Source organism: Phoenix dactylifera, chromosome 17, assembly GCF_051530095.1.
Source record: "Phoenix dactylifera cultivar Ajwa chromosome 17, Ajwa_hap1_PhDact_Kaust_v1.1, whole genome shotgun sequence".
NCBI lineage: Eukaryota > Viridiplantae > Streptophyta > Magnoliopsida > Arecales > Arecaceae > Phoenix > Phoenix dactylifera.
Window position 1 is genome coordinate 14,682,084 of NC_143206.1, and position 27,497 is coordinate 14,709,580.

Below are 27,497 nucleotides of genomic sequence, written 5' to 3' on the forward strand. Positions count from 1 at the left end.
AGAACACGTTGGGACTGACGTTTTGGGGATTCGGTCTTTTGGGTCCCTCAATCCAGGACCATGAAGGCCATCTTTTATGACTATTTAGGCTTTGTTTGGGTTGACAGTAGAATTTTTGAAAGTGGAGTTTTTTGAAATAGAGTTTTTATAAACTGCTGTTTGGTAACTACATTTTTAAAATGTTGTGCCACTTTAACATGTATTTGGTAAACAAATTAAAGTGCTTGTGGTATGACAAAATGATCATAAAGGACATTACATAGTATTATACAACAGAGCATAATAAAATATAATATATATTAATACATAAATATATGATATAGTATAATATTACTATAATATAATATAATACTATTATAATATAGTAATATAATATTGTATACTATAACATAATAATTTAATATAATATTAAATTATTTAACATGACATATCACTATATTATGATATAATGTAATATAGTATTATATTTATAGTATAATACGATAATAAATATATAAAATATTTTAATTATTAGTGTAAATTAATTTTGTATAATATAATAAATTTTCTAGCTAGATGATAAAATTGGTTAAATAATTATTAAAGAGATATTTTGTGTAATTGTTATATTTTATCATGGGTATTTTGGTAAAGAAAAGCTTTCCGACGAAGCCTAAAAGTGCTTTTGTAGAAAGCTCCAAAAATGGAGCTTCTTCCAAAAAACTGTTTTTAACTTTTTAGAAAATCTAAAACAGTTTTCCAAAATTTTTAACAAACATCTCTATTTCATATAAAAGTATTTTTGGACAGACAAAAAATACTTTTTGGCCCTTTTTTTTTTTTTTTTCCAGATAGGACCTTAGCCCCCGTTTGAGAGTCTCCACAGTTAGACTTCTCATGTGTGACATTTTAACGACCCTAAATGCTCGATGGTTGGTCGTTGTCACAGCATTATTCTTCTTATTTGGTCGGTAACAGCAGGACGACCAGGTATCACCTACTATGCGTCCTAACATTGCATCCCAATTATCAAACAGTAAGCTAGGATAGCAGTATCTCTTTTTTTGTTTAAAAGAAAAGAGGGTCCCATCCATACGTTAAGTACTTAGGTATCAATATTATAAGTACTGGATAAATTATTACAAAAAGACGGCGGCCATGATGGTGCTTCTCCGTTCTTCCTTCGCCACATAAGTTCTCGAGAGGTCCACTTTGTTTTCATTTATTTCTGTTTCCCATTTTAAGGTTGCCAACCACCTCCCATCCCAGCGGCCCCATCCCTCTCCGAAGCCCAAGTGGACTTTCTCAGGTGAGACCCAACAAAATAAAGTAATGCTCCCTCCTCAATCGGCATCTTCTCGGCTTTTCCTCTCCTCGTATTCAGCAGCAGAGCACAGCAGAACCCAACCCCACCATTACCAACGAAGTAAAATAAAACCAAGGAGAAACCAAAATACCCTCCTCAATCTCATTCCATCGGAATGATCCAGAATCAAAACGCATGAGTGTTGATTAAATATGAAAATTGAATGTTCTCCGTCTGATTTATTCGTTGGAGTTGCTAAATAAAATTTGTTGCTATGCTGGGGAGGTTCTCCTCACCTCCCTCTTCCCTTCTTTTTAGCCAAAAAAAAAAAAAAAAAACTCATCCGGTGGCGGCTTTTCCTCTCCCTCTCCCCGCCTTTCAAAGCCAAGGAAAACTCGCACCAGATGGAAGTGGAGATCGTACGACCCAATTGTCTCCATGCGGACCATGCCCGGCACCTTTCAAAGCCTTTCTCTCTCGTTCTTCAAGACCACCAAAAAAGAATCCCGGCAATAATGGTTCCGAATTAATTGGGACCAGGACAGGCGGAAGATGGCTTCCGGCAGCCGGCCGACGCAGTCCCAGCGGTCGGAGTCGGGGAGCAAGGCGATCGCGCAGTACACGGTGGACGCCCGCCTCCAGGCCGTGTTCGAGCAGTCCGCCAAGTCATTCGACTACTCCCAGTCTGTCCGGGCCGCGACGCCGTCGCAGTCGGTCCCGGAGCAGCAGATCACCGCCTACCTCTCCAAGATCCAGCGCGGCGGCTGCATCCAGCCCTTCGGAGCCACCCTCGCCGTAGAGGAACACTCCTTCCGCCTCCTCGCCTTCTCCGAGAACGCCCCCGACCTCCTCGACCTCCCCAACCCCGTCCCCTCCCTCGACCCCTCCTCCCCTCACCGCCGCCTCGCCCTAGGCTCCGACGTTCGCTCCCTATTCAACCCCTCCTCCGCCCTCCTCCTCAACCGCGCCGCCTCCGCCCGCGAGATCACCCTCCTCAACCCCCTGCGGATCCACTCCCGCTCCTCCGGCAAACCCTTCTACGCCGTCCTCCACAGGATCGATATCGGAATCGTCATCGATCTCGAGCACGCACGCAGCGAGGACCCCGCCCTCTCCGTCGCCGGCGCCGTCCAGTCCCAGAAGCTCGCCGTGCGAGCAGTCTCGCGCCTCCAGTCCCTCCCCGGCGGCGACATCGAGCTCCTCTGCGACACCGTCGTCGACCACGTCCGTGAGCTCACCGGCTACGACCGCGTCATGGTCTACAAGTTTCACGAGGACGAGCACGGCGAGGTCGTCGCCGAGAGCCGCCGCGACGACCTCGAGCCCTACCTGGGCGTCCACTACCCTGCCACCGACATCCCTCAGGCCTCCCGCTTCCTCTTCAAGCAGAGCCGCGTCCGGATGATCGCCGACTGCAACGCCATCCCCGTCCCGGTGATCCAACACGAAAACTTGGCGCAGCCACTCTGCCTCGCGGGCTCCACCCTCCGGGCGCCGCTCGGCTGCCACGCTCAGTACATGGCCAACATGGGCTCCATCGCCTCCCTCGTCCTAGCCGTCGTCATCAGAGAGAGCGGCGGCGACGACGACGGCATCAACCGCAACGCTACCAAGCTCTGGGGCCTCCTCGTCTGCCACCACACCTCCCCCCGCTGCATCCCGTTCCCGCTCCGCCACGCCTGCGAGTTCCTCATGCAGGCCTTCGGCCTGCAGCTCAACATGGAGCTCCAATTGGCCTCGCAGTTGTCCGAGAAGCACATCCTCAGAACCCAGACCCTGCTCTGCGACATGCTCCTCCGTGGCTCGCCCACCGGGATCGTCACCCAGAGCCCCAGCATAATGGATCTCGTCAAGTGCGACGGAGCGGCGCTGTATTACCAGGGGAAGTACTGCCCTCTCGGCGTTACTCCAACGGAAACCCAGATAAACGATATTGTAAAATGGCTGTCGGCCTGCCACGGGGACTCGACGGGGCTGAGCACCGACAGTTTGGCGGATGCTCGGTATCCGGGCGCGGCGGCGCTCGGGGATGCGGTCTGCGGGATGGCCGTGGCACAGATCACTCCGAGGGCCTTCTTGTTTTGGTTCCGGTCGCACACTGCGAAGGAGATCAAGTGGGGTGGCGCGAAGCATCATCCGGAGGACAAAGATGATGGGCAGAGGATGCACCCTCGGTCGTCATTGAAGGCGTTCTTGGAGGTGGTTAAGAGCAGGAGCTCCCCATGGGAGAATGCGGAGATGGACGCCATACACTCATTGCAGCTCATTTTACGGGATTCTTTTCGGGAAGCTGCGGCGGGGGCCAGCGATTCGAAGGCCATGATCGATGGTCAGTTCGGGGAACTGGAGTCGCGAGGAATAGATGAGCTCAGCTCAGTTGCGAGGGAGATGGTTAGGTTGATAGAGACTGCGGTGGCACCCATTTTTGCTGTTGATGCCGATGGGTGTATAAATGGTTGGAATGCGAAGGTTGCCGAGCTGACAGGGCTCCCGGTGGAGGAAGCTATGGGTAAATCACTGGCTAAGGATCTTGTCTTCACGGAGTCTGCAGATGTTGTCGACGAGCTTCTCTGCCGAGCCTTGAGAGGTAGAGTTCGTCTTTCCTCGTGCTTTTGTTGATCATCTGAGTATATATTTATTGTTGAAAAAATTATTGTCTAAAAATTACTATATTATTATTTTATAAAAAGTAATTTTTTAAAATAAATTCAGAAGATTGAATAGAGCTTGCCTGAAACGAGGCGTGTGGTATATACTTTCCTAAGAATGTAATTGACCTCCTACGTGCAGGTTTGCGGCAATCTCATCTTTAAGATACAATAATCCAACTCAGTTTGATTCTCTTCTAACGAGCATGATCACTAAGAAGGCTTGATCTGACCGATTCCCTCAGTTGCGCAAAAAATGAAAGGATATAGAAAGTAGAAATTTAAAAAATAAAAAAACTTTGTCTCTGGAAAAAACGCTCGGAAGACGAGTATTAGTGAGAGAGAGAGAGATTGAACTTTTTTGGATTATCTCGGAGGAGTTTATTTTAGGGGTGGCAATCGGATCGGATCGGACATAAATAGATCGGGTCAGATGTTAAACGGGTCAGAAAAGTATAAATCTGAACTCGGTCTATTTATTAAACAAGTCAGAAATTACAACCTAAATCCGGCCTGTTTATTAAACTGGTAACCTGATCCGACCCGTTTAACATGTTTAATAAACAGGTCGATTAAACAGGTTGGGTTTGCTTTTTCTAACCCGTTTAACCAAATGGAGAGAGAGAGAGAAAGAGAGATGGGAGGGTGGGTTGGAGGGGTTGCTTCTGGAGAAAGAGAGAGAGAGAGGTGGGGGGTTTGACGGAGAGAGAGAGATGGGGGGTTGGGGATCTTAGGATTTCTTTCGGCAAGAGAGAGATGTGGAGAGATTGGAGGGTTCGACGGAGAGAGAGAGAGAGGTGGGAGGGTTTGACGGAGAGAGAGAGAGGTGCCTGCTTCGATAGATCAGGCCTAACTCAAGGCTTAAGGCTTGAGGGGGATGGACTGGTGGTGGCGGCGTCAGAGGAGGGTTTGGTGGTGGGGTTTGTGGGGTGGGGGGAGGATAGAGGGAGTGAGGCATACCAATTGAGAGGGCGCTTCTGAAGTCAGCGGCGATGAGGTCGGGGGCGGCGATCCTTGGATCTCAGCGGAGAGAGTGAGGTCGAGATCGACGATAGCGGAGATGGAAAGATCAAGTTCCACAAGAAAGTGATTTGAGAAAAAAGTCGACCGCCACTGCCGCCAGAGCCATGGCCTTCTTTCCCATCTCTTCCTCTCTCTACTCCTTTGGCGTGCGGTCCCTGACCTTCCGAGGACCTGAGCGAGGCTGCGAGGGTCTTGAATCTCTTGATGTAGCCGTCGATGATCTCGTCCCAGGTGAGACTGGGATGGAGGGCTCGACGATGATGAGCCAGTGCTCGAAGTTGCACCGAGGGAAGAGAGCTCGAGCGGCGCCAGGTGAAGAATTCGGAGGAGAGCTGGAGAGGAGAGGGGAGAGGGACACTGAGGAAAGCCTGAGGACAAATCGATCATGCCCTCACGGTGAAATCGGGCCGAGGGCCCGAGGTGGAGTGCGATGCGGGCATGCGGCAGGGAGTTGGGCCGGCCCTGGGCCTTGTCTTCTGGCCCTTATCTATCAGCCTAACAGTTAAACAAGTTATACAAATTAAACGGGTCGGACATCTAAAATATGTATCTGATCGAATTAATAAACAGGTTAAACGGGTCAATCTGTTTACGACTCGAACCTGTTTAGGCCCAACCCAAAACTGTTTATGGCGGATCGAACACGGATCGAATTGGCGGATCGGGTCATATTTTGCCACCCCTAGTTTATTTATAGACTCTATGCGGCATTTCCAAAGATGTGATGTTGCTACAAAAATCAGAACCAATATTTTTTTCAAAAGAGTTGCAACTTTTTTTTTTTTTAGAAGCGTCTGAAGAAGATAAGAGTTTTAATATTTTTAAAATATCTAAAATTTAGAAGATAAAGTTGGTATATTTATTTTTTTAATATTACTTTTTTTAAAAAAATAAAACTCCAACATTTATTTATTTATTTATTTAGAGCTGACGGTTGGGGGCTGTAGCAGTGGTATTTGGTGTCTTGTTGTTGTTGGAGATACATGCTCTAGCTCTGATAAAAATGCAATCTTGCTTTTTATTATAGTCGAAAAGTCTGAATTGAGTATTACAATTCCATAAGATAGTCTATCGTGCACCGCAACTCCATGATTTGACAGGTAGAAATGTGTTTGATCTGGAGAATGATCATTCAAATCCATGCAGGTGAAGAAGATAAGAATGTGGAACTAAAGCTGAAGACATTTGGCTCGCAGCATTCGATGAATGCTATTTTTCTCATAGTAAATGCTTGTTCCAGCAGGGATAACACAAACAATATCGTAGGCGTCTGCTTTGTTGGCCAGGATGTTACTGGACAGAAACTGGTCATGGATAAATTCATTAGCATACAACGTGATTATAAGGCTATTGTACATAGTCCTATCCCTCTGATTCCCCCTATATTTGCTTCGGATGAGAATGCATGTTGTTCAGAGTGGAACACAGCAATGGAAAATCTTAGCGGTTGGTCAAGAGGGGAAATGATCGGAAAGCTTCTGGTTGGAGAAGTTTTTGGCAGCTGCTGTCGACTCAAGGGTCCAGGTGCTCTTACAAAATTCATGATTATCCTTCACAGCGCCATTGGAGGACAGGAAACAGACAAGCACCCGTTTGCATTCCTTGACAAGAATGGCAAATTTGTACAGGCGCTTCTGACAGCAAATACAAGAAGTAATATCGATGGCCAGCAAATTGGTGCCTTCTGCTACCTGCAGACAGCTACCCCTGAATTGCAGCAGGCTCTTGAAATCCAGCGCCAGCAGGAAAAGCAAAGCCATGCAAGAATGAAAGAGATGGCTTATATTTGCCAAGAGATAAAATATCCCCTTACTGGTATTCGGTTCACAAACTCGCTGTTGAAGATGACAGATTTAAGTGATGATCAGAAGCAAATGCTTAAAACTAGTGCCTCCTGCGAGAGACAGATGATGAAGATTATAGAGGACACAAATCTACAAAGCATTGAGGATGGGTAAGTTTTTTTTTTTTTTCCCCCACTTTAGATTGGAAAAGTATGCTGAACTCTGTCTATTTTGCAATTTTTTACCTCCTTGTTCTTATTCTACTGGATTTGGACAAATTGGATATTTATATAATGACATTGAGGAGAACTTGGAGAGGGCATTGATTTGGAGAACTTTATTTTGAATTTGTTTTGTCAATGCAGTCTGAGCATCCTGATTCTTAGCTCCACTTGTGCGTACGGAACACTGATGTGCTTCCATATTTTGTATTAATAGGAAAATTAGATACATTTCTTGATTTTATTCCATGTCATTCTCCATAGAAATTCTCAAACCTTACTTACTTTCTAAACCATAAATATCATGCATTATCCCAGCAGCTTAGTTTTATGTCTGAAAGTAACAAGCAGAGGGACTACAAAGTTAACTCTGAAAATGGCCAGAAAACCCAACACAAAATGCATTGAAAAACATTGGGAAAAAAAAGCAAGAGAGGAACCTAATCAAAACTAAGTGGAATCTCATCCAGATCAATCAAATCTGAAATAATAAAATGCAAATCCTCAAGATTTTAAAATGGAAATACCCAGCAAAACTTAAGTACAAGGAACGAATTTGGGTTGGAAAATGGCAAATAATAATGGCATGCTTGCTATTTAATTTGCTTTTGACAAATAGCTCAAAGATATTATGCATGATCGCTCGTGGCCGATTGACTTCAGAAAAGGTCGTTTGTACCTACTGTGCTCAAAGAAGTGGCTATTCTAAAGAAGACTGAAAAAAAAATAGTTAGAATCATTTCTCGCATTGACTATCTAATCCACCATTGATTTTGGAAATTCAGTTAATGATAAAGAAGTCCTCAAATAATTGCAAGGCTCAAAAAATTTTACAGCCACCATCTCTCCTTGGCTTGTTAAATTCTAATATTATTTTCATGAAGTTTATTGTTGATGGTATTGATGAACAGGTCCTTACATAATTACAAATGAAGTGGCAATTGTCATGTAACATGCAACTAATATTTATCATTTCTTAAATATGCACATAGTACAACATGTATGGTATTTTATCTTACAATTACATTGCATTCTTTAAGTAGCTCAAACCTGCATTGGTTTCCGTGGTTCTATTTGGTATGCTAGCACATTAGCTAGGTCAGAACTCAAGATATGGGGCTTAAGGAATCACCCAAGGACATGCTAATGGAGAGTTGATGCTAAGGGCTTACAGAAATGGGATTAAGTTCATATACAATGCTAAATAGTTTGGGTGTGCTTAGTTTGTGTGAAAGTACTTGCAAGGCTTGTAATGCTTTTTAAGTGCTTGAGTTCATTGTAAAGAAGGATGTGTTCGGACTTGATCATAGATCTGTTCACAAAGTGTTAGGATGAGATGCTTGGTGTTATAATTGGACACGCATACCATTTTAGAGGATCATTGCACTTGAATTTCTAGAAGGGTAATGTCTAACTTGGCTTTCAGAGGATAGTGCACAGTAATGTCTACACTGGCCTCAGGTTCATATACTCGTTCAAGCGGAAAAATTTTGTGAAAATGTTTCAATTATTTTTAGGGTTTTTTTACATGGATACCCTTCTAAAAATTCAAATTTTCATGAATACCCTCTTAAAATTTATATTTATTTCTGTACCCTCATAAAATATTGTTTTTGCACAAATACCCTCATACCATCTAGCACCGTTAATAAAAACCATATCTATTTTAATTAAAAATTAAATAAAATTTTGAAATTACTTTTTTGTCCTCCATTACGATCGTCTTATAAATGTTTCTTTTTACACATCTATCTGTTAAAGGTATTTTAGTCATTTTAATTTGAAACCGTTAATTTTTTAATGGTGTTAGATGGTATGGGTACATATGCAAAAATGAGGATAAAAAAAAAAGGTAAAATAGCAAAACAAGTATTTTACGAAGGTATACATGCAAATATCAATTTTGGAAGGGTATTCATACAAAATTCGATATTTAGGAGGATATTCATGCAAAAAACTCTTATTTTTAACAGTTATTTACCTGTGTCTGATGTCATATCTTGGTAAACATAACCAGGATAATTTTGTTCATAAAACATCGTTCCAACAGCGTTCCAACTGAAATTGATAAAGTTGCATTCATTATTTATTTGATAGGTGAGGCAACTATGTAATTCCATACTGTTAGACAATTAGCTAATTAGCCACTTTACATGTCAAAAGTTCAAAGTATAGCATATTTCATAAGCCACGCACTTCATGGAACTTAAAAAAGTTTCTTATGTTGTGCTAGTTTATTTTCTTATAATTTTCATTTGTATCTTGTAGCATTTATATATGTTTTTTTAATCTTATTCGACTGAATATTTTCTCCTAGTTTAACTTGTTTTGGTTGAGACCAATGATTAAAATTTTGTGATATGGGGTTATACTGTCCCCTGGTTGATAGGGTATGTATTGTGCCTCATATGATACTGGCCCAGTGTGTCTATCAGCACAAGTAGGGCCAGCCAGTATGGCCTATTTTGGTCCCCATTTTTCATTTTTTTCCTTTTTTTGTTCTTTTATTGCTTTAATGCTGAGTTTATGCAAAAGATGGTAAGTTTATTTATTTGAATGCTTGAATCATCTTATGTGGTAACTTAAGTTGTTGGTATGCCTTGGTCTCACCCTCACAAGTTGATTTTACTCCTAATTTGAGTGTTCTAATCTTTCGATTGGAAGAAGTAATGAGTTGCACCAACATCAGTTTGATGTTATTAAGATTGCTTTTTCCTTGTGTGTTGAAAGCTTGTCCATTGTTGTTTCACATGTAATTATTGTGTAATATATAATTTTGTGTAACTGATCCAAAAAAATATATTACAAAACTATATTTGTGCACTCATGATTCAAAATTTCAAACATAATTACTTTGTTGTAAATCAGTGAACTAATAATAATATTGGGATCATCAAGATTAGAAAGTCTGCCTGTATAGCTTAATTAACAAATGAAAAGAGAATGTGTTTTTAACATATTTTTGAACAACGGTTGCCATGTTTTGGAAGCTATCTTGGAGAAGGTTTTGGTGTTCAACCCAGAACACCATAATTTCTTTGATTTTGATCCTGAATTCATACCTTAGGGCATAAATCTGATATTAATACACCATATAGTCAAAGAAAACACAATCCCTACTCGATATATTCAAATTACCCTTGATTTTGGGTTGGATTTCTGCAAACAATTGGAAAAAAATAAAGCAAGGAATGCATTACCCAGCTAGAAGCTACATTCCAGCGGCCTCACCAGATTTCCTAGCAATTCACACTGTAAATGTGCAACTTCTGAAGGATGAAGATTCCTAACTCTGAGCTTTAGCAAAAAAAAAAAAGATTCCTAACTCTGTCAGTCCTTGTCTCACCTTGAAATTCTGCAGAGACGACCAAGTTTCAAGGTGTCCCACTCAGTGTTGAGCAAGTCACCCTTGGTTCAGGACTGACCTGCCCTGATCTGGTACGAAGGTTGTTCTAGCCTGGTTCACCAAATTGGAGTGTACTGAATGCCCACATACTGGTTCTTGGCCGATACAGATACATCAGACTGGTAAAAAATCTTTGGTTGAAAGTAGCTGAAATAAATCGAAACTACCGAAACATTCCATCATGTGGTTTGTCCAAAACATTCTTTAGAACTAAAATTTTAGACATGATGTATTCTTTGGTGAAAGAGCTATCAAGTTTGTGACAATAGGTTGTGGGAGTTCAATTTTAGTAAACCTACATGTTTTCTTATCTAAATGGACTATGCTGTCGTTGATGAGATCAGGCAGAGAATACGCCACTGTTAATTCTGATCTTCTTCCCTTTACCCCTCCCCCCAACCAATTAGGGGTTAAAAGAAATTGAGGTTGTGTGTTTGGACAGCGTAACATGCAAGTCTGGATGTTTTGGAAAAAAAAATTAATTATTTCTCGACTTGACATCAACCCTTTCAATTAGTGCCAACTTCCTGTCCTAAGGCAACTTTTAAGCAAGAGGGTGTTTTTGTTGGCTCTCAATTCGACATCAACCCTCAGAATTAGTGCCCCAACTGGGGAAACTTTTAGGCAAGAGAAGAGCCAACTTTATTGGCTATATATTTTGAGCTAATGCAATCAGGGAGTCATCCTCCGAGCTTCCCCTAGACAAGTATGTACATGCCTTAGTCAATAATTCATTGATCATTGTGAAGCACCGACTCCTACAACCAATTTAAGCATCAGAAATTCACATTATATAACTATATATGTATGTATATGATATTTGTGACTTCATATACATGTATGAATACAAGTGTCTATATGGCAATGTATGAAAATACCTGAGATTGCATGCATCATTCATACTTAGATGTAGAACTACACTACACTTAAATTATCACTCACTGTGTATGAAGGTTACATTTTAATAGGTCATATCATGATAGGATTTTAAGTCATATATTTTTGCTTATTTCTTTCTCCTCATCTAGGTATTTTTTAATATCTGATGCCGTTTCTGTACCTTATGTTTGGATAGATTGTGCTATTGCCATGAGTTGCCACCATTTTTACAGTACCATATCCATGGTTAACTTGGTAGTGTTACTACCTACCAACCTTGCACACTGGACTAATTTTGCTTTTTTGAAATCAGTTCGTTGATGCTCGACAAAGGTGAATTTCTGCTTGGAAGTGTTATAAATGCTGTTATTAGCCAAGTGATGATTTTGCTAAGAGAAAGAGGTTTACAATTAATTCGGGATATTCCTGAAGAAATTAAAATAATTTCTGTATATGGAGACCAAGTCAGAATTCAGCAAGTCTTGGCTGACTTTTTGCTGAACATGGTGCGGCATGCACCAACACCAGATGGGTGGGTGGAGATCCACGTTAGACCAAGTTTGAAGCAGAATTCTGATGGAAAAGAAGTGGTGTTTTTCCAATTCAGGTCTGCAAGCTATATTGCTATTATTCCTTAGCATGTTGACATGCATAAGTAGAATTGCTACGTATTGTAGATTTGTTACTTTTGGAAGATCAAAATTTAATTGTTTGTATAAACATAGAATCAGTATACTATCACGTATATGACTGGAAGGCTTGCATATGTGATGCCCTGTATTTTTTCCTGCTTATTAAGACATATATGGCTCATCTGACAGTTGTAAGAATCACAATCTTCTACTGCGATCATATCATTATATAAATCTTAAAGCAATAAGCCTTCTTTTCCTTTTCCTCTTTTTAAAACTCAAAGAGTAAATATATGTGGGTTCTATTTTATCTATTGCTTTCCTAATCAAGTTGTTGTTTACCACATATTGTATTAGAATGTTGGGATCAAATCATTAAAAAAAGTTAGAGAATGTGGTGAGTCAACCAAGTGTTGAATCCTCTACTCTCTATGAACTCATGATTTTTTAAAAAATTTTAAGTTCATGTTTACTTACATGCTTCTTTCCTATAATTTTATGCGGACTGATGTCATGATAGATATGGGGCATTTGTTTATATTTATAACGTGTGGCGAATTCTTATGTATTAGTTCTGCATTTAATGCTGGAAATTAAACAACTTCTCTGAATTGCTATTAGTGGATTTAGCTGGCTAGGATTGTGATATATGTTATCATGTGCACTATTGATTTACTGTACTTACAATTACAAATGCTAGATCATGTCAATTATGAAATCCCTGAGCCAGTTGTTTGTTATAAGGTTCAGTTATCAAATTGTACTTGGTATAGTGAGCATGTAAAAGTAATACTTCTTTTAGTCACGAAAAAGTAATTTAAAGAATATACTAAAAGAAAGGTGTGCTGGAAAAAGGAGAATATTGCTAATGCATCACTTGCAAATCTGTAGGTGTTCCAAAAAAAAAATTGCTCTAAACTTCCAATTTCATGGAGAATTATTTATGGGCACCAAAACTTGTTTTAAGACCTATTCTAATGATGTTAATATTCTCTCTAAAAAAATGGATACAAGCATAACTTCTTCAGATCAAAAATTTAAAAACCTTGTAGACTGAAGGCTTAGAAAAAAAACTCAAACAATTGACAAACACAGACAAAATTTCATAAATAATCTCTGCGCTTTCTGCCATCATACTTGTTTCTTGTAAAGCCAAAACGTAACTTGTTTTCTGCCAAGATGCAATATATGGGGGTTGAAAACATTCGATTATTTCTATTGCAGTTTCATACCTTTACAGTCAGACATAATTATGTGCATTGGCCCCACTATTCTCTTATGTTTATTCTTTTCTATCAGCAACGACAATGAAGGAGAAGGAAGATGTATTGATGTGCAAGTTATTTTGCATGTCATGTGATGTCCTATATCTTAAAATTTTAAGCCTGGTTTCATTCCGATAGTTTTATGGCTTCTGCTGCTCGCTTTCTTTTGGGCAAAAAAATAATGATCAGATGTTTGTTTTTTATGACTCAGGATTGTTTGCCCTGGTGATGGCCTTCCACCAGAACTAGTGCAATATTTGTTCCATGACGCCAGGTGGGTGACCCAGGAAGGCATTGGTCTGAGTGTAAGCAGGAAGATCCTAAAGCTGATGAAGGGGGAAGTCCAGTATACCAGGGAGACAGAGAGATGTTTCTTCCTCATCTCCATGGAACTTCCCACTTGTCAGAGGTGAAAGCAGAGGGAACTAATCGCAGTCAGAGGTATGTAATTCTCACTAACTGATGCCGTATTAAGCTGTGGCGCTAGTAAATCATGCTCGGTGCTCTGGTGCTGTACCGAGTTCAATGTAGATGAGCTAGCCCCAAAAGCTGAGGGGCATCTAATTAGCGAACTGCTCAGAACCTCTCCATTCACATCAGGAACTTCATTGGAACTTCATTAGCTGACTGGGAAACTGTTATGGTAATTGCTATTGTATGAACAGTTGCTTTCTCAAGTTTTTTGCGCAAGCTTTTTCCCATATTATCATGAGCATGCCTATGATCTTGTTTATTACTCTTATAAAGCATGTAGGTGACACGGCAATGTGTAACTGTATTACTCCCGTGTTGTTGTTGACTTGATGCTCTTGAAGTATCCAAGCCGGAGATGCTAATGGTGGCTTCATCTATTGTATATGGCTCTAACATTGGGAATGAATGAATTGCTATGGAAAGTTTCAATAGCTTTAGAGGTCCCATCTTTCTAGTCTTCATACATTACTATTTTGTCTGATAGAGAATAGAGATGATTTCTTTTCTGATGGAACTGATAGGGAAAAAGAAAAGAATTCATCTCTATTTTGTCTGATAGAGATGAATTCGACTAGGAAACTTGCCCATTAGAGTGGTTTGAACTTAAAGGCCTTGCAGAATTGGTGTTGGTGGATGTACATAGGTGTCAAAAGTTTGATACACAGCAAGCTTTGATGTTGCTAATCAATCAACATAACAGCAAAAATTACAAGTAAATGAGGATAATCATTTATTACTGATTACTGATGGATCAATAAATTAAGAAAAAAAATGCTATGGTGCGTACTTATTGGAGAAATTAAAATAATTTTTTCTTACCGATGGCAGCTATCTTACCGACTTTATTCAGACTGAATTATGAGCGGGAGGTTATCAAAGGTCTCCAAGCAAAACGAAACCGCTGACTTCTCTTTTGTCATGGTGGAAACCTATCTCTAAACCCCTAACCCTAGACTAGGGTTTCTCCGCCTCGCGCCTCGATCCCATCAAACTTGAAGAGAGTGAGGGCGGGATAGCCATGGCGCCCCTTTGCCACTTGGCTCTACTCTTCCTCTCCTCCTATTTGCTCTTCTCGCAGGCGGATTCGGCGCCGCAAGCCTTCCGGCAAGATCCCGGCCATCCTCACTGGCACCATAGCGCACCTTCCATGATGTTCAAAACAGCGTCCACGCCAAACGTCCGCCGTATGCTTTATACCCACGCCGAGTTGATCTTCATTTCTGATCAGTTTTGTAGGTTGGTCTTTGAATCAGATCAGAAGTATGAAATCAAAATTCGTGAACCCTTGAAGTGGAATTTGTCCATGTTGAATGAACTGGACATGGTCTTATGTGAAATCTATGGGTTATGATTTCAAGAAAAGGAAATTTCTGATGTATGCCCGGAAGAAAATCATATAGGGATCACTAAATTAGTTAGCTTCATCTCAATCTTGATTGGACTAAGAGATTGGGAACATTGACTTGCCACTTGCCAAGCTGCAGCTTAGAAGCTGCTGCTGCTGTCTAATGAAAGATAGCTTTATGCGAATTTGATGTAGAAAGGAAAACGGCAAAAAGTACTTTTTAAAGATCTATGCCTGTGAAAACACTAAAACAAAGAAAAAGAAGCGTGTAATATAGGAACAGTTACCAGCCAAGTATGAATTGGTTCACTTCTAGATGGATGTCTGCAGTAGTGGAGATTGGTGGAAGTTTGCTCCACTTTTGAGAGAAGCCCAAGATGCATTTTAGTTGAAAAAGGAATCTCCAGACCTATTGTATTATACCTCTCAAGTAGTGTCCTAGGCAAACCAAAACCGCAACATCTATTGCTATGAATTTTATTGCATGTAATCATCATGTCGCAAAAAGAATAAATGCTGCCTGAAATATTGTAGGATTTCTTGATCCTTCTTAACTGTATTTACATTTCCTTCCAATTATCAGTCAGAGATAGGTCCACCAATAAGAATTACTGTTTGATTATGACTTGCCTTCCTCTAACATAGTACTAATTGAAATGATCAATCCTGCTTTTCAATAAGTTTGTGGATGTTCTATGTAGAATTGGAAACAAGAATCTGCAATTCAAGACATAGCATGAGATGATATCTTGCTCAAGGCACGCAGGGAAAAGTTTCAAGGTTCTGCCAATCTTTTTCCTATGATCAACCATCAGATTTCCATTCAGGAAACCGCTAACATGAGCACATGTTTCTGTTAATTTACTTCTTTTCCTTTCCATAATTAATAACTGCAACTAGAATAGCCACAACCATAGAGAAGGAAATATGTCTTTGAATAGAAACTTTGCTTATAGATATGTATATCTAGCATTATCACATACTGCTTGTTAGTCCAATCTATATTTGGCTAAAAGCAATTGATGATGAAGATCCCTTGTGATATTTACTTAAAGAATCTTGCTTGCAACATAAGCTGGTGCAGATAGAACCTTTTCTTTACCCTTATCCCTTTTCTTAACAAGTTTCAATTATAGTTTTTTTTCTAGGATTTAAAAAATCTGAATATTTGGAGCGAAAAAATTGTTACAAGTTTACAAAGAGCAGCAAAAGTAAACAGAAGTAATAGTGAAGTTTTTCTTGTTCCCATATAAAGTAGTGTTAGGATCAGCTTCCCTAAAATTCCTGATGTTTCATGAGATCATTTTTTATGCATTAGTGTTTGGCCTAATAATGCTATCACATGTACAGGGCAAGTGTGTCTGCTAGATTTTCAGATAGTAACAGAACTATGGATGGACCAAAAGAAGCATGAACCGATTAATTAGTAAATTGATCCAGCTCTTTTACAATAGTTAATAAGTCATCATTTAACAAAAACAAACAAATTTATCGGCAGTTCATAGTAACTAAAATGATGCACATTTCACTGGATATGAAAGAAGCATAAAATGTACAGGGTACAGCTAACAATTTCATGCAGGCAACTAACCTATAGTTCCAACCCAAACGCATGCAACAATTCTTATTCAATGCCTCTGATTGTTAAGTTAACCAAGCCAGCTGGAGAAGCATGTCAAGAACCTTCACAGAATCACCATGAGTTGGCTGCTATCTGCAAAACATGACCAATAAAGTTTGGCTGTCACTAATTCAATTAAATATTGCATGTCTTGACATTCTTACATTTTCCAAGTGCGATATAGCAAAAGTTCATGTACCAGAGAAAATAGCGAACATGGAAAGAATAGGGGAAGAAAATCTGATAGTGTATGCATATATTGGCAACTTAAAAAATAAATATTTCTCACTTCTCAACAATGCTAACAGATGGCATGCTGTAGACATATTCAAGACTCAAAGCTTCACAGACTTCATTAATGTAAACCATCTCCACATACAAAGTTGCAGTGACAGGAATACCACTCAGGTTAGAAAAAACTAAAAGTCAAGAACAATGCAGAACAGTATCCTATGTAACATTTAAACCGGTCTGGATGCTTGAATTTTCCTCGTCCACAAAGTCATATGCCAATTATTTGCTATTTATTCAAGCAATACACAAAGATCAAATTAGCAAGGCAACAACAATGGGAAGCATGCAAGTTTATTATAAGTTTCATCTTCTTCCTCCTGACACCTTCATGACTTCATCGTTTTTCCTTAAGAAACAAAAGGAAAAAAAAAACTTGAGGACTGCTTTCTCGACCTTATCTAGCTCCTCCTAGAACTTTTCAAACTGGATGCTATCCAAATCATTCCCCTCAGCATCCCAACAGACCAAAAATGCTATTGGTAGTATAAAAGTCTTATGAATACAGAATATTTATTAGGTCATGAGGAAATAACCAAAATATAATTTTTAAATTTTATGGTTATAGATATGTAAAAATTGTTCTTCACTTTGAGTGCTAACATACCCATGTGAATTAGCCGGCATGCACACTTTGAGCTACGAAATCATCGAACCGCCAAGCTTTGTCCCTCAAGCTTGAAATGATTTCCTCAGATATATCATTAATCATCAGGGGCGAGGACTTCTCCATCCGATCAAACCAGTCCCCTAGCGTCATCTTATCCATATTTTCTTCTCCCTCCTCTTGCCTCACCTCCCCTGCTCCACTCTCAGCCAATTTCAACGCTTCACAAGATTTACTAGCTTCCAGCCTCAAAATATCCCCCTTTGCAGCAGCTTCTACAGACTCCGAATTAGACACCGGAACTAAACCCAGCGGCCTCACCTCCTCATCTTCCTCCTCCTCCTTTGAAACCCTAGCAGAAGCAGCCCTCATCGCAGGCCTTCTTCTCCCTCTCCCCTTCCCTGCATTCTTCAGCGCTTCAGCACTCTCCTCCTCCAACACCGCATCCAAGATATCATCTTTCTTCGGAACCGTAGCAGAAGCAGCAGTCTTCCTCGATCTCCCTCTCGCCCTCCCACCATTTATCGCCAGCGCTTCACTGCCCACGTCCACGGTCGCATCCGAGGGCCGCTCGGCCCCAGGTCTGGCCGGAGGCGCTCCCCTCCGCCTCCCTTGCCGCCGCACCCCAGTCCTCTCCTCCCCCTCCGCCGCCGCCGCATCAATATGGGGCTCTTCTCCAGCGATCCTGACGGAGATGGAGGTCGTCTCGCCGATCTTGATGGAATCGCCGTCGGAGAGGGGGAACGGGATGGAGGGCCGGATATTGGCATCGTTGACGATGGTGCCATTGGAAGTATCGAGGTCGGAGACGACCCACCGGGAGGTCTCGCGGAGAAACTCGAAGGCGAGGTGCTTTTGGGAGACACCGGGGTCCCGGATGGCGAAGGTATTGCCCTTCACGACACGGCCAATGCGGGTGCGGGCTCCGGGCTTGCACTCCAGCATCTCGCCCTCCTTCGGGCCATTCTCCACGACCAGCCTCAGGATAGGATTCTCCATGGAGAAGAGGAGAAGAAACCAAACCCTAACCCAAGATCGAGAAAGGAACTGGGGAAGAGGGAAAACAGAGGGAATTTGAAGCTCTTAAATTGGAATCGGCGTTTAAACTTGTGGCTATGATTCATTCCTGCACAACGAACGCCGAATTAGAGCGAATCGGTGATTCGGTGCATCCATCCGGTTGGTGATGATAATTTAACAGCTAATTGAGATATGGGCCTTAAAAAGATGAAAAAAAAAAATAATAATAATAATTTGGTAGGAGTTATCAAACTAGAAATAGAAAAGTAGCATTTCGATGGCAATCTCCCATGGCCATGATTTATGAAAAATAAAAACCAATGGAGAGATGGAAAGCTACTTTTCTATTGGTAGAAAATTAAAATCTTTTTTTTTTCAAAAGTATCCTTAAGCCCCCAAAATTTATGGGGTCTCATGCGTCTCTTTTTAGTATTTCTTTGGTCAATTACACTTGCCTAGACCTTCCTCGAATCTCTGCAGAGGAGTTCTAACAATAGGTCCTCCAGACTGTGGGGCACCAGAGCCCTTATATTGTCAATTATATCTAGCTTGTTAGGAACGCCTATATCTTCCAGAAAAGTAGAAAAGCAGTGCGGCTTGCCTTGGAAAAGACGTTGTTGCAGGTTGCTAAGGTTACCTCTTTCTTCTATGACTGAAGAAATTGAGATAACTGAGACATCTTGGATTCCTTTTATGCTCCTGCAGCGATCTAGTTGGTTTACATCATCTAGAAGCCCCCACCTCCGAGCTTCCTCAAAGTCAACTTCGATGATAATGTGATAGGTGACGGTAGTAAAGATAGAGCTAGGTTTATAATCCGAAGTTCGGACTCTAGGCTGGTCGCATCTAACGGAAAGCTGATCTTTAATGTCCTAGCCTCAGAAGCAGAACTAAGAGCAGCCTGGGCAAGTATTACCAAAGCGATGCAGATTTTGAGGGCTGACCTCATTGCCATCGAGGATGACTTAGTGACAGTGATCAAACGAATCTAGAATCAGACGAGTTTCGTTCTTGCATGATATCTAGAGGAGTTCGAGGGAGTGTCTCCTTGATAGCCAGGCATATCTATCAAAGCGAACAGTGCCGCACATTGGATTGCCTCATTTGCGATGGAGCACTTTGAAGAAATGCTTTGGACCGACATGCCAGCTATCCTGTTCGCGTTGCTTCATACTGGACATGTATCATCCATCCTTATTATAAAAAAAAAGGCATCCGCTTTCTATACCTTGTGATATGAAAAAAGAAGAGCTCTAGCGTTAAGGAAAGAATAGAAGGAACTAATTGAAAATTCCCCGGAGCTAGAGCGCTTCCAAACCGGGACATCTACGAATCTTGTAGCCTGGATTGACGCCATAAGGATAAGGGTCGTGAGATCTTATAGATCCCCTTTTTTGATGGAAGGTGAGATCTTATAGATCATTGTGCTCTTTTTCGGTCAGAAGCCCAGCTAACTCGATCCTCCATTCCCTCTTCTGCTCCACTGTGAGGCCGCCGAGGGGTTCCTGCTCACTGCTCTTTGATAAAGTTCCGTAAAGAAAGATGAGAGTGATATCTCACCTAGCCAAAATCCTCCCAAAACTTGATGTTGATTCCACTACCCAATCTGATCATTTCTACAAGTCCAAAAAGAAGATAGGTCTTTGGAGACATTCTTCCGCAGAGGAAAACGGAATTGCATTGATCTTATTCTCATCCCCATTCTTTTTCTATTGTACTAAGCTGATTAGCCGGAGGACTCTTCCTTGCCTTAGAATTTGTAAAATTTCTGGGAACGAAAGAAAGTAATAAATATTCTAACAAAACAAAGAAAATAAGAGTTGGAACTTGGAGGACTGCAAATAGCTAGACGTGGAATTCGAAATAACAGAAATGCATTTTTTTTCTTTTTTTAAAGCCAGCTGCATGATTCTTGCCTCACCCTTACATAAAAGAGAAGAAGCACAGGAGGCAGTGGGCTGGGCCTAAGAAGAGAATCAATCCACAAAGAGATAAGTTAGGCCCATTGCTGAGTAGAACGCCGGTGATCTGAGTAGATCATTCGGAATGGGATTAAGGCTTCTTGTGAAAGAAGTCCGTGCCAAGAGAGTGGTATCCAAGTAAATTATTTGCTAGTTGTTTGCTGGGTTTTGCTTAGATTTCAACCGGGTTTTATGATGGTGGACATGGCAAGAGATGGAAGCGAAGATGGCATGGACAGGTTTGTGGGTTTGATCCGATAGGAGCGAACCTAAGTAGACCGCCAGGGAAGCTTAACCAAATTGGTCTTGTCGATCGGAGACTACAATTCCAATGACACGGCAATCAAATAGTTCTTTTCTTTTCTTTTCCCTTCTCATAATCCTTTCATAAAAGGATAGAACCTACCTGTCCTCTTTTAAAACGTTCCAAGACGGGTGTCAGAATTGAAATATTTTATAATTATCAATTTAGAACAGATAACAATGATCTCAATTTATAACAATCAACGAGTACTAAACAACCTGCAACTCTGAAAAAAAAAAAAGAAATACCATAGCCTACAAGAAGTTCCCAAGTTTACTTCTTTGAACACATATTCGACCCTGATTTTTTTTTTTTTTGAATAGATCTTAGTATAAGACCACCGGTGTATGTTTTATTAAATGGCTTGGGTTTAGGATTCAATGGCTAACCCATTTAGCTAATAGATTAGATTCAAGTATGAAGTTTTTCTCTAAAACCTATATCTCGCCGCCTGAGCCTAACCCCCCATAATCATCCAGAGAATCTGTTATGATGGCTTGTAAACTTCTGGTTGTATTTTGTTGGATTAATCAGGTAGGAAGATATTAGAGAAAATATTAACAATAGGTCAAGAACTGATCGCAAAACTAGCCAAGAACAAGAATGGACAATGCTAATCCATCCCTTGACATAGTTCTCACTGCCAAGAGCATAGCTGCAGATATTTTCATTTATTTCTAATAGCGTAACAGTGCGTTGCACACGAGAGGTGGATCCCATGAAGAGAGTGCCAAGTCACAACTGGTCACATATGCTACACCTATAATACAGACATAACATACTTTGGATTAACATAGAATCTAAATTAAAATTTGTTTCTGCTTCTATTTCTCTATAAAGCAAACATTGTTTAGAATGTTGGATATGGTATTCCTCTACGTGAGACAATTCATTGGAAAATAACTTGTTTTCAAATAATATCTTTCTTAGTTTCTTGCTAATTCTGGCTTGTTTTCCACTTAGGAGTTTGGACTGAAAATTCTATAAGATTCATGAGCTAGTACAACAGATTTAAGACTGGTTAGATTTATAAGGAGAAAAAAAAATCTAAGATTTTTTGCTAGTTGCACTGGTCTTAGCCCATGAATCTCATAAAATTTTCAGTTCATTCGTCCAGAATGAACCCCGAACAATCAGTTCAGACAGAGGGACATTCAAAAGAATTTATTTAACATAATAATTTTGTATACAGCACGGATCGTCCAGTATTTCTACAGTGCCGAACATTGGGCATGACATACGATTGGAGAGCCCAACCTGTTCAAGTCTTTCCCTCACGGGAATCCCTCAACGTTCGCCATGAGAACTGGGATATAATTAAATTGTAAAAAAAAAAAATCAAAAAATGCCTAGAATATAATTGGATCATAACGCAAGTGTTATTGGATTTTAAGAAGTCAGAACCCGAAGGAAACAGAGGGCAAAGTCAGACAATGCTTTCTACGCAAGTCCATTTCCATCAAAAGTATTCACAGATACACTGCCCCGAGCCCAGTGCATTTCAGCATCCTGCTGAAATCAAAAACCTTTAAAAAAATATATTGAGAGACGTGAACAATAAATAACATATGACAAACCGAATACAAATATTTGTTTTCTTGAAGAGGGTCCTCAGCTGTATATGCTTATAGGTTTCATCAGTGATTTAAGTTCAGGTCTCAAAGATTCCATGCCATCATAGGACCCCTTCCAAAAATCCAAACACTAAACCAAATCAAGTCCATTTACAAAAGAAAAAAAAATAATACAAATCTACCTAAACGAATGAAGTAAATTTCGGAGAAATTATTCGCTGCACCACACAGTGATATCGAGTGGTGTAGCGACTTATCATCTCCTGAAATACTAATTTAGCCCTTTCGAAAATCCTAGCCCCAAGGCTGTAGATAAAAGGATAGGTTCATCAAGAGGGCTCTTCGTATTAATAGAAAAACAACAACAAAAAATAAATAAATATTCGATATGATAGAGAAGAAATTGTTAGAGATCAGAAAATTTCATACCTCAAATCGTCGTCCGGCCCAAGGAGACGCTTCGCCGCTCCCCACCACTCCTTTTGTAGATCATTCCAGAAATGAGGGTTTCGTTCAGGTAAGGGAAAAACCCTCGTTTCAATCTCGATTTTACGAGAACGCCACGGATGGGTAGCCGCTAGATCCGCGTGAAAGTACGGTCGGGCTGATTGGTCCAATGACATCATTGCTTACGTGCTTGCTGCTTAGATTTTTCCGATCCGCTATTCGTCCAATTCCTGGGAGCTTTGCCCGCGTGATGTTGACGCTAGGGGCGACCCCGTCACCGCCCGCGGCGCGAGGGCCCCCAGACAACTCGCATCCTGGAAAGTAGTGTTTATAAAGTGGAATCTCTGGTGAATGGATGTCTCGTGAGTGAGACCTCCACGCCTTCAGATCAAAAGTAATATTAAGGCTAGGTGGAAGGAACGAAGAAAAATACAAAGCTGGGCTAGTTATCATGAGCTGGTCCAACCACAACTTGGGCTGAATGGATTGGGACAATAAAGGATCAATTCAGTTGACTTTGGTCTAGAAAATGTCATGCCAGCTTCGACGCAACCAAAACAACTCTTAACAAAATTGAATCATTAATATCAAGCATAAATCTAGGGTAAGTAAAAAACATTAGATACAATTGAAATTCTTATATCATTTAGGTCGATATCACCTAAACAAGCTAGGCTCAATGCAAATTGTGTTTTAGATTAAAATTGTGGAGCTAAGCTAAGTTTTTAGTTAGATGATCAGTTGTATCGTTACATTATATTACTAAAAATTTATTTGAATGGTTGAACTAAAATTTTCATTAGATTTATGGATTTAGCCAGTAAAAATAGTAAAATTATAGGATTATGGATTTGGCTGGACCTATACTCATAAATATCTAGAAATAACTTTATAGTGGAGTAGCTTGAATTTTTTTAAAAAAATTTAATTTAATTTAATTTATAATTTTATAATTTTACTTGTTGTACTCGTTTAATGTATAATTTTAGTAAAATTCAGTCTAACCATCCAAACGAGGGTTACAGAATCTATTAAAACGCTTCCACAAGCACCGTATATTCTGGGAATTTTTTTTCTTTCTTTTTCTTACCCGCGTCCCAAAATAGACCCCTACGTCGCAAGCACAGCCCATTACGTCATGGAACACGTCTACCGTCTTGACCCGAGCAACCTTGCTCGCCAAGCCAGCGGACCCCAAGCCCAATTTTCTTTCTCCCCTATAAATACCACCTCTTCTTCATAAAACGGCAAGCCGATCATCAGAGACCCCAGACAAAAATTTCCCTCCCCAAGGAAAAAGGAAATCCCTCGCGAAATGTGTCCTTCCGGCCGAGACCCTTCCCGCCGCAATCTGGCCGCCGCCGGGGCGGCGCCAGCGGACTTCCGGTCGGCCTTCGACGTCCTGGACGCCGACCGTGACGGCAAGATCAGCCGCGACGACCTCAAGGCCTTCTACTCCGGCTTCGCCTCCCCCGCCCTCAGCGAGGACGACATCAGCTCCATGATCTCCGCCGCCGACGCCGACCGCAACGGGTTCGTGGACCTCGACGAGTTCCAGCGCGTGCTCTGCCGCCGGAGCGCCGTCGGGTCGGTGATGGAGGAGGCATTCCGGGTGATGGACCGGGACGGGGACGGTAAGGTGGGGTTCGAGGACCTCAAGGCGTACCTAGGGTGGGCGGGGATGCCCACCGGCGACGAGGAGATCAGGGCGATGATCCGGATGGGCGGCGGGGATGCGGTCGACGGGGTCAGCTTCGACGCCCTCGTGAAGATCCTGGCCGTCGATTTCGCCAGCTCCGAAAATTTGAATTGAATGCTACCACGTGGGATCCGTACTCCACCGACCATGGTGGCGGAAAGGTCGATGAAACTGATTCGACGCGACTATTTTTGTCTGGACGGCTGTCATTAACCGGACCTCGGCCCCGCGGATTTTTTTTTTTTTTTTTCCGCCCCCCCGCCTGTGCGCTTGTTTGGTTGGAACCACCGTAACTGGCGGTATATTTGAGCCACAGTAGTAACTTTTATTTGTATCCATATTTTCCTTAATAAATATAAATATGAATTGAATATTAACCAATCTATATTTACAATATGGATATATATCGAATAATTGGGTGCATACCGTTCAATGGAGATACTAGTGGCTCTAATTGAAGGTCATATTCCATACCCAACGGTCCTTATCCCTGCTCATGACAGCTAAGATTCATTAGTTCCTACTTTGGGATGGTTTATATACATCTACGGCCACCAGATGGAGAACTGCCCGGCAAAAAATTATTCAATACGATTATTATAACAATCAACCTGGAAAAAAAAGACAAGGTATTCTATCTAAACTTTTAGTAATGCAAATAAAGACATCTACCATTTTATATTTTTTGCTGCCTGCCAAGTGATAGCATGACATGCTATGCCAAGCATATTGTGTTAAAACTGAACAATACAAGCATAGTTGGGAATCTATGATGAAAAATAAATTTTAAAAAAAATAATCTGATCTTCAATCATACAATTCATAGTAGTCAGATCCGCGCAAGATAGTAGTTGCACTTCAAGATCCATGCAAGAAGAGAGTGAGATTGGCATAGATCTATCTAGAGAGAGAGCTCTATATACGTGTGTTGGAGAAGGGTCCCCACAAGCTATTTATAACTGCCACAGATGATTACACCCGTGTAAAGATGAATTTTTACCATTGTGAAATTTTATTTATGCCCTCATGATTAGCAGAATTATAAAATTCAAGAGACACTTGTCAATATGGGCTTTAACTAAACGGGATCCAACAATGTAGCCAATGATGGAGTGCCAGTTCATTGCATTAATAGCAAAACCAGTGCCTATATAGGCTTGAAGCTAGAGTGGAGGAGAAAGATTGAACTAAAATGTGAGCGACTTGGCTTGAATCTAGATAAGAATAAACAAGATGGTAGAAAAGAGACATTGTAAGGCAAACTGATTTCCAAGCCACCTTGATAACCATGCAGGATTGCAAAGAGGCCTGCCATTATTTTACCTAAATGGATAAACCTAATGTGAAGCTCCATTTCCAAGGGCAAAGGCACAATTTTGTAACAATCGAGCAAGCAAGCATTAAAGAGTTAGCTTTTCTTCTGCTGAAGGAAAAGATTAGCACAAGGACTATAGGCAACACCCAAGATCGAAAAACAACAAAGAAGCCAGGGGTATGCGGAGTAGGCATGCTGGGTATCCCTAATTCTAATCAAACGTCATTCAATTATCTGGTCATAGCCACTCATTATACTCCTTTTTAGATCCAATCGTGTGTGCGTCATGCATTTCAAGAACTAATCATGATTAGAGATTGATCTGTGCTAAGACCAGACCTCAAATTAGGTTATGTATGGAATGATTTGATGCGAGAAAAAAAAGAGTTACAAAGTTAGAAATGAGGTTTAAAAAAATTTAAATCTGGCTTGCATTGGACATAAAAAGAGAGCAAGCATGATCCGAGCACACCAAGTGACAGCCAGATCTAGGTCTAAATCTCACACTAATGCCAGTTTAGGTTTGATCTTGGTCAAGCTAGATATAGAGATAGCTTGACACACTTGCAACTACACATGTGATATATTAGTTATCATAGATGTAAGGAATATGAAAGGTGGATTAGTTACATTCTGTAAATAAAACAAAGTAATAGTAGACTGGCTATCAGGTTATGTCAATCACTCAATCTTGACCATTTGTTTAAATTTAGATTTCATATTCACAACTAAAAACGTGCACTTTTAGGTTTGACTATTAGTTAAGATGGCTAATTTTGAACAAAACAGTGTCCAAGAAATTTTCTAGTGCTATTGTGGTTTGGTAGGAGATCACAAACAAGGTACAATTACGGTGGCAAAGAAGACCTCCTTTTACTTGATATTATTCATTTAGAACCTTTGAATGAAATGAGTTTTCTTACATCTCCTAGCAATGGAAAAGGTTAGGTTGGATGATTATTTATAGAAAAATTTTGAGGGTGTTGTACTTTAGGGAGATGACATCATGAAAATAATTCAAGGATCCTTTTCTGAAATTAAATGGTCCAAGCTCTTTTGACGGGATAAGCTGACAAATGTATAGGAGCTTCTAAGAGCATCTAAGTTGGTAAATTGAAATTGGGTTTGGCAAGAGTAGAGATTGGAGCAAAATTGTGGAAGTAGTGGAGTGATGGATAGATTTGCTAGGTCAGGTATGGAGGAAATATAATGGCTTGGATTTATGTATAACTTTTACCAAATATTATTATGATAGTTATAATTTCTAACTATTAAAAATTTATTTGCGATAAAATTTAAAATTTATTTAAGATGATTTGGTAAAGAAGTATATTTATGAATTTTACCTAGAGTCGTGATGGCGAAGTTGGGATGATTCAATCACTCATTGGGCTGACCATGTTACACTATGAGATAATTTATTTATATTAATTATGACTGAGGTTAGATACTAATGGATGGCATGGTCAAGGATGGTTTGGATTGTAAAATTGATTTCATGTGGTGAGTATTAATTGGAGGTTAGGCTAAGTGATAATTATGTTACCTTCTCATTTAAAACAAGGTGTTTACATGTGGGGTAATATTGTTTGTGATTGAGCTGAAGTTTCATGGACCAACAACTAGAGGGAGCAGCATGGAAGATAAAGAAAGACTTTAGGATTAAGGTTCAACTAATTATCAACAAGGTTGCTCG

The 27,497-nt window shown here is 40.6% G+C and overlaps 3 protein-coding genes and 2 non-coding genes across 19 annotated transcripts; 2 read left to right on the forward strand and 3 right to left on the reverse strand.

Annotated features, from left to right (window-relative positions):
* Positions 1-828: 828 nt before the first annotated feature.
* LOC103720657 (phytochrome B-like) lies at positions 829-13,556 on the forward strand. Of its 2 annotated transcripts, XM_008810479.6 has the most exons (4): positions 830-3,872; positions 6,103-6,910; positions 11,560-11,853; positions 13,355-13,556. In XM_008810479.6, exons 1-4 carry the CDS (start codon positions 1,838-1,840, stop codon positions 13,554-13,556), a joined length of 3,339 nt encoding a protein of 1,112 aa, XP_008808701.2. In that variant the 5' UTR covers positions 830-1,837. The 2 variants fall into 2 exon arrangements, with proteins under 2 accessions (XP_088570016.2, XP_008808701.2); XM_088713890.2 differs by lacking the exon at positions 11,560-11,853 and having other exon boundaries at positions 829-3,872.
* Positions 3,782-22,995, reverse strand: LOC103720656 (uncharacterized). Of its 14 annotated transcripts, none has more exons than XR_015974514.2 (5): positions 22,770-22,932; positions 17,482-20,269; positions 16,554-16,676; positions 8,943-9,019; positions 5,767-6,791 (listed from the first exon to the last, which is right to left on the reverse strand). XR_015974514.2 is itself a non-coding variant. In XM_088713891.2 (3 exons), the coding sequence occupies exon 2, from the start codon at positions 18,478-18,480 to the stop codon at positions 17,491-17,493; it is 990 nt and encodes a 329-aa protein (XP_088570017.2). In that variant the 5' UTR covers positions 18,481-20,269; positions 22,770-22,932; the 3' UTR covers positions 16,358-16,676; positions 17,482-17,490. The 14 variants fall into 14 exon arrangements, 1 of the variants encoding a protein (XP_088570017.2); XR_015974510.2 differs by having other exon boundaries at positions 5,767-6,850; XR_015974517.2 differs by lacking the exons at positions 5,767-6,791; positions 8,943-9,019 and adding an exon at positions 3,782-3,908.
* LOC113463613 (small nucleolar RNA snoR118) lies at positions 22,190-22,278 on the reverse strand. Its single transcript, XR_003388210.1, has one exon. It is a non-coding gene; the product is annotated as a small nucleolar RNA snoR118 (small nucleolar RNA).
* LOC113463612 (small nucleolar RNA R66) lies at positions 22,374-22,449 on the reverse strand. The gene has a single exon (XR_003388209.1). It is a non-coding gene; the product is annotated as a small nucleolar RNA R66 (small nucleolar RNA).
* A 1,026-nt stretch (positions 22,996-24,021) lies between the features above and the next one.
* On the forward strand, positions 24,022-24,863 carry LOC103720658 (calcium-binding protein CP1-like). Its single transcript, XM_008810480.4, has one exon. It carries the CDS (start codon positions 24,103-24,105, stop codon positions 24,598-24,600), a length of 498 nt encoding a protein of 165 aa, XP_008808702.1. The 5' UTR covers positions 24,022-24,102; the 3' UTR covers positions 24,601-24,863.
* Positions 24,864-27,497: the final 2,634 nt, after the last annotated feature.

What these genes read in the sequence shown, in the direction of transcription:
- LOC103720656 (XM_088713891.2), bottom strand. Translation starts at nt 18,480, where the DNA reads ATGGAGAATCCTATCCTGAGGCTGGTCGTGGAGAATGGCCCGAAGGAG.
- LOC103720658 (XM_008810480.4), top strand. Translation starts at nt 24,103, where the DNA reads ATGTGTCCTTCCGGCCGAGACCCTTCCCGCCGCAATCTGGCCGCCGCC.
- LOC103720657 (XM_008810479.6), top strand. Translation starts at nt 1,838, where the DNA reads ATGGCTTCCGGCAGCCGGCCGACGCAGTCCCAGCGGTCGGAGTCGGGG. An exon ending in CTACAAAGCATTGAGGATGG is followed by an intron (nt 6,911 to 11,559) that starts GTAAGTTTTTTT and finishes TTTTGAAATCAG; the next exon opens with TTCGTTGATGCTCGACAAAG. An exon ending in GTGGTGTTTTTCCAATTCAG is followed by an intron (nt 11,854 to 13,354) that starts GTCTGCAAGCTA and finishes TTTATGACTCAG; the next exon opens with GATTGTTTGCCCTGGTGATG.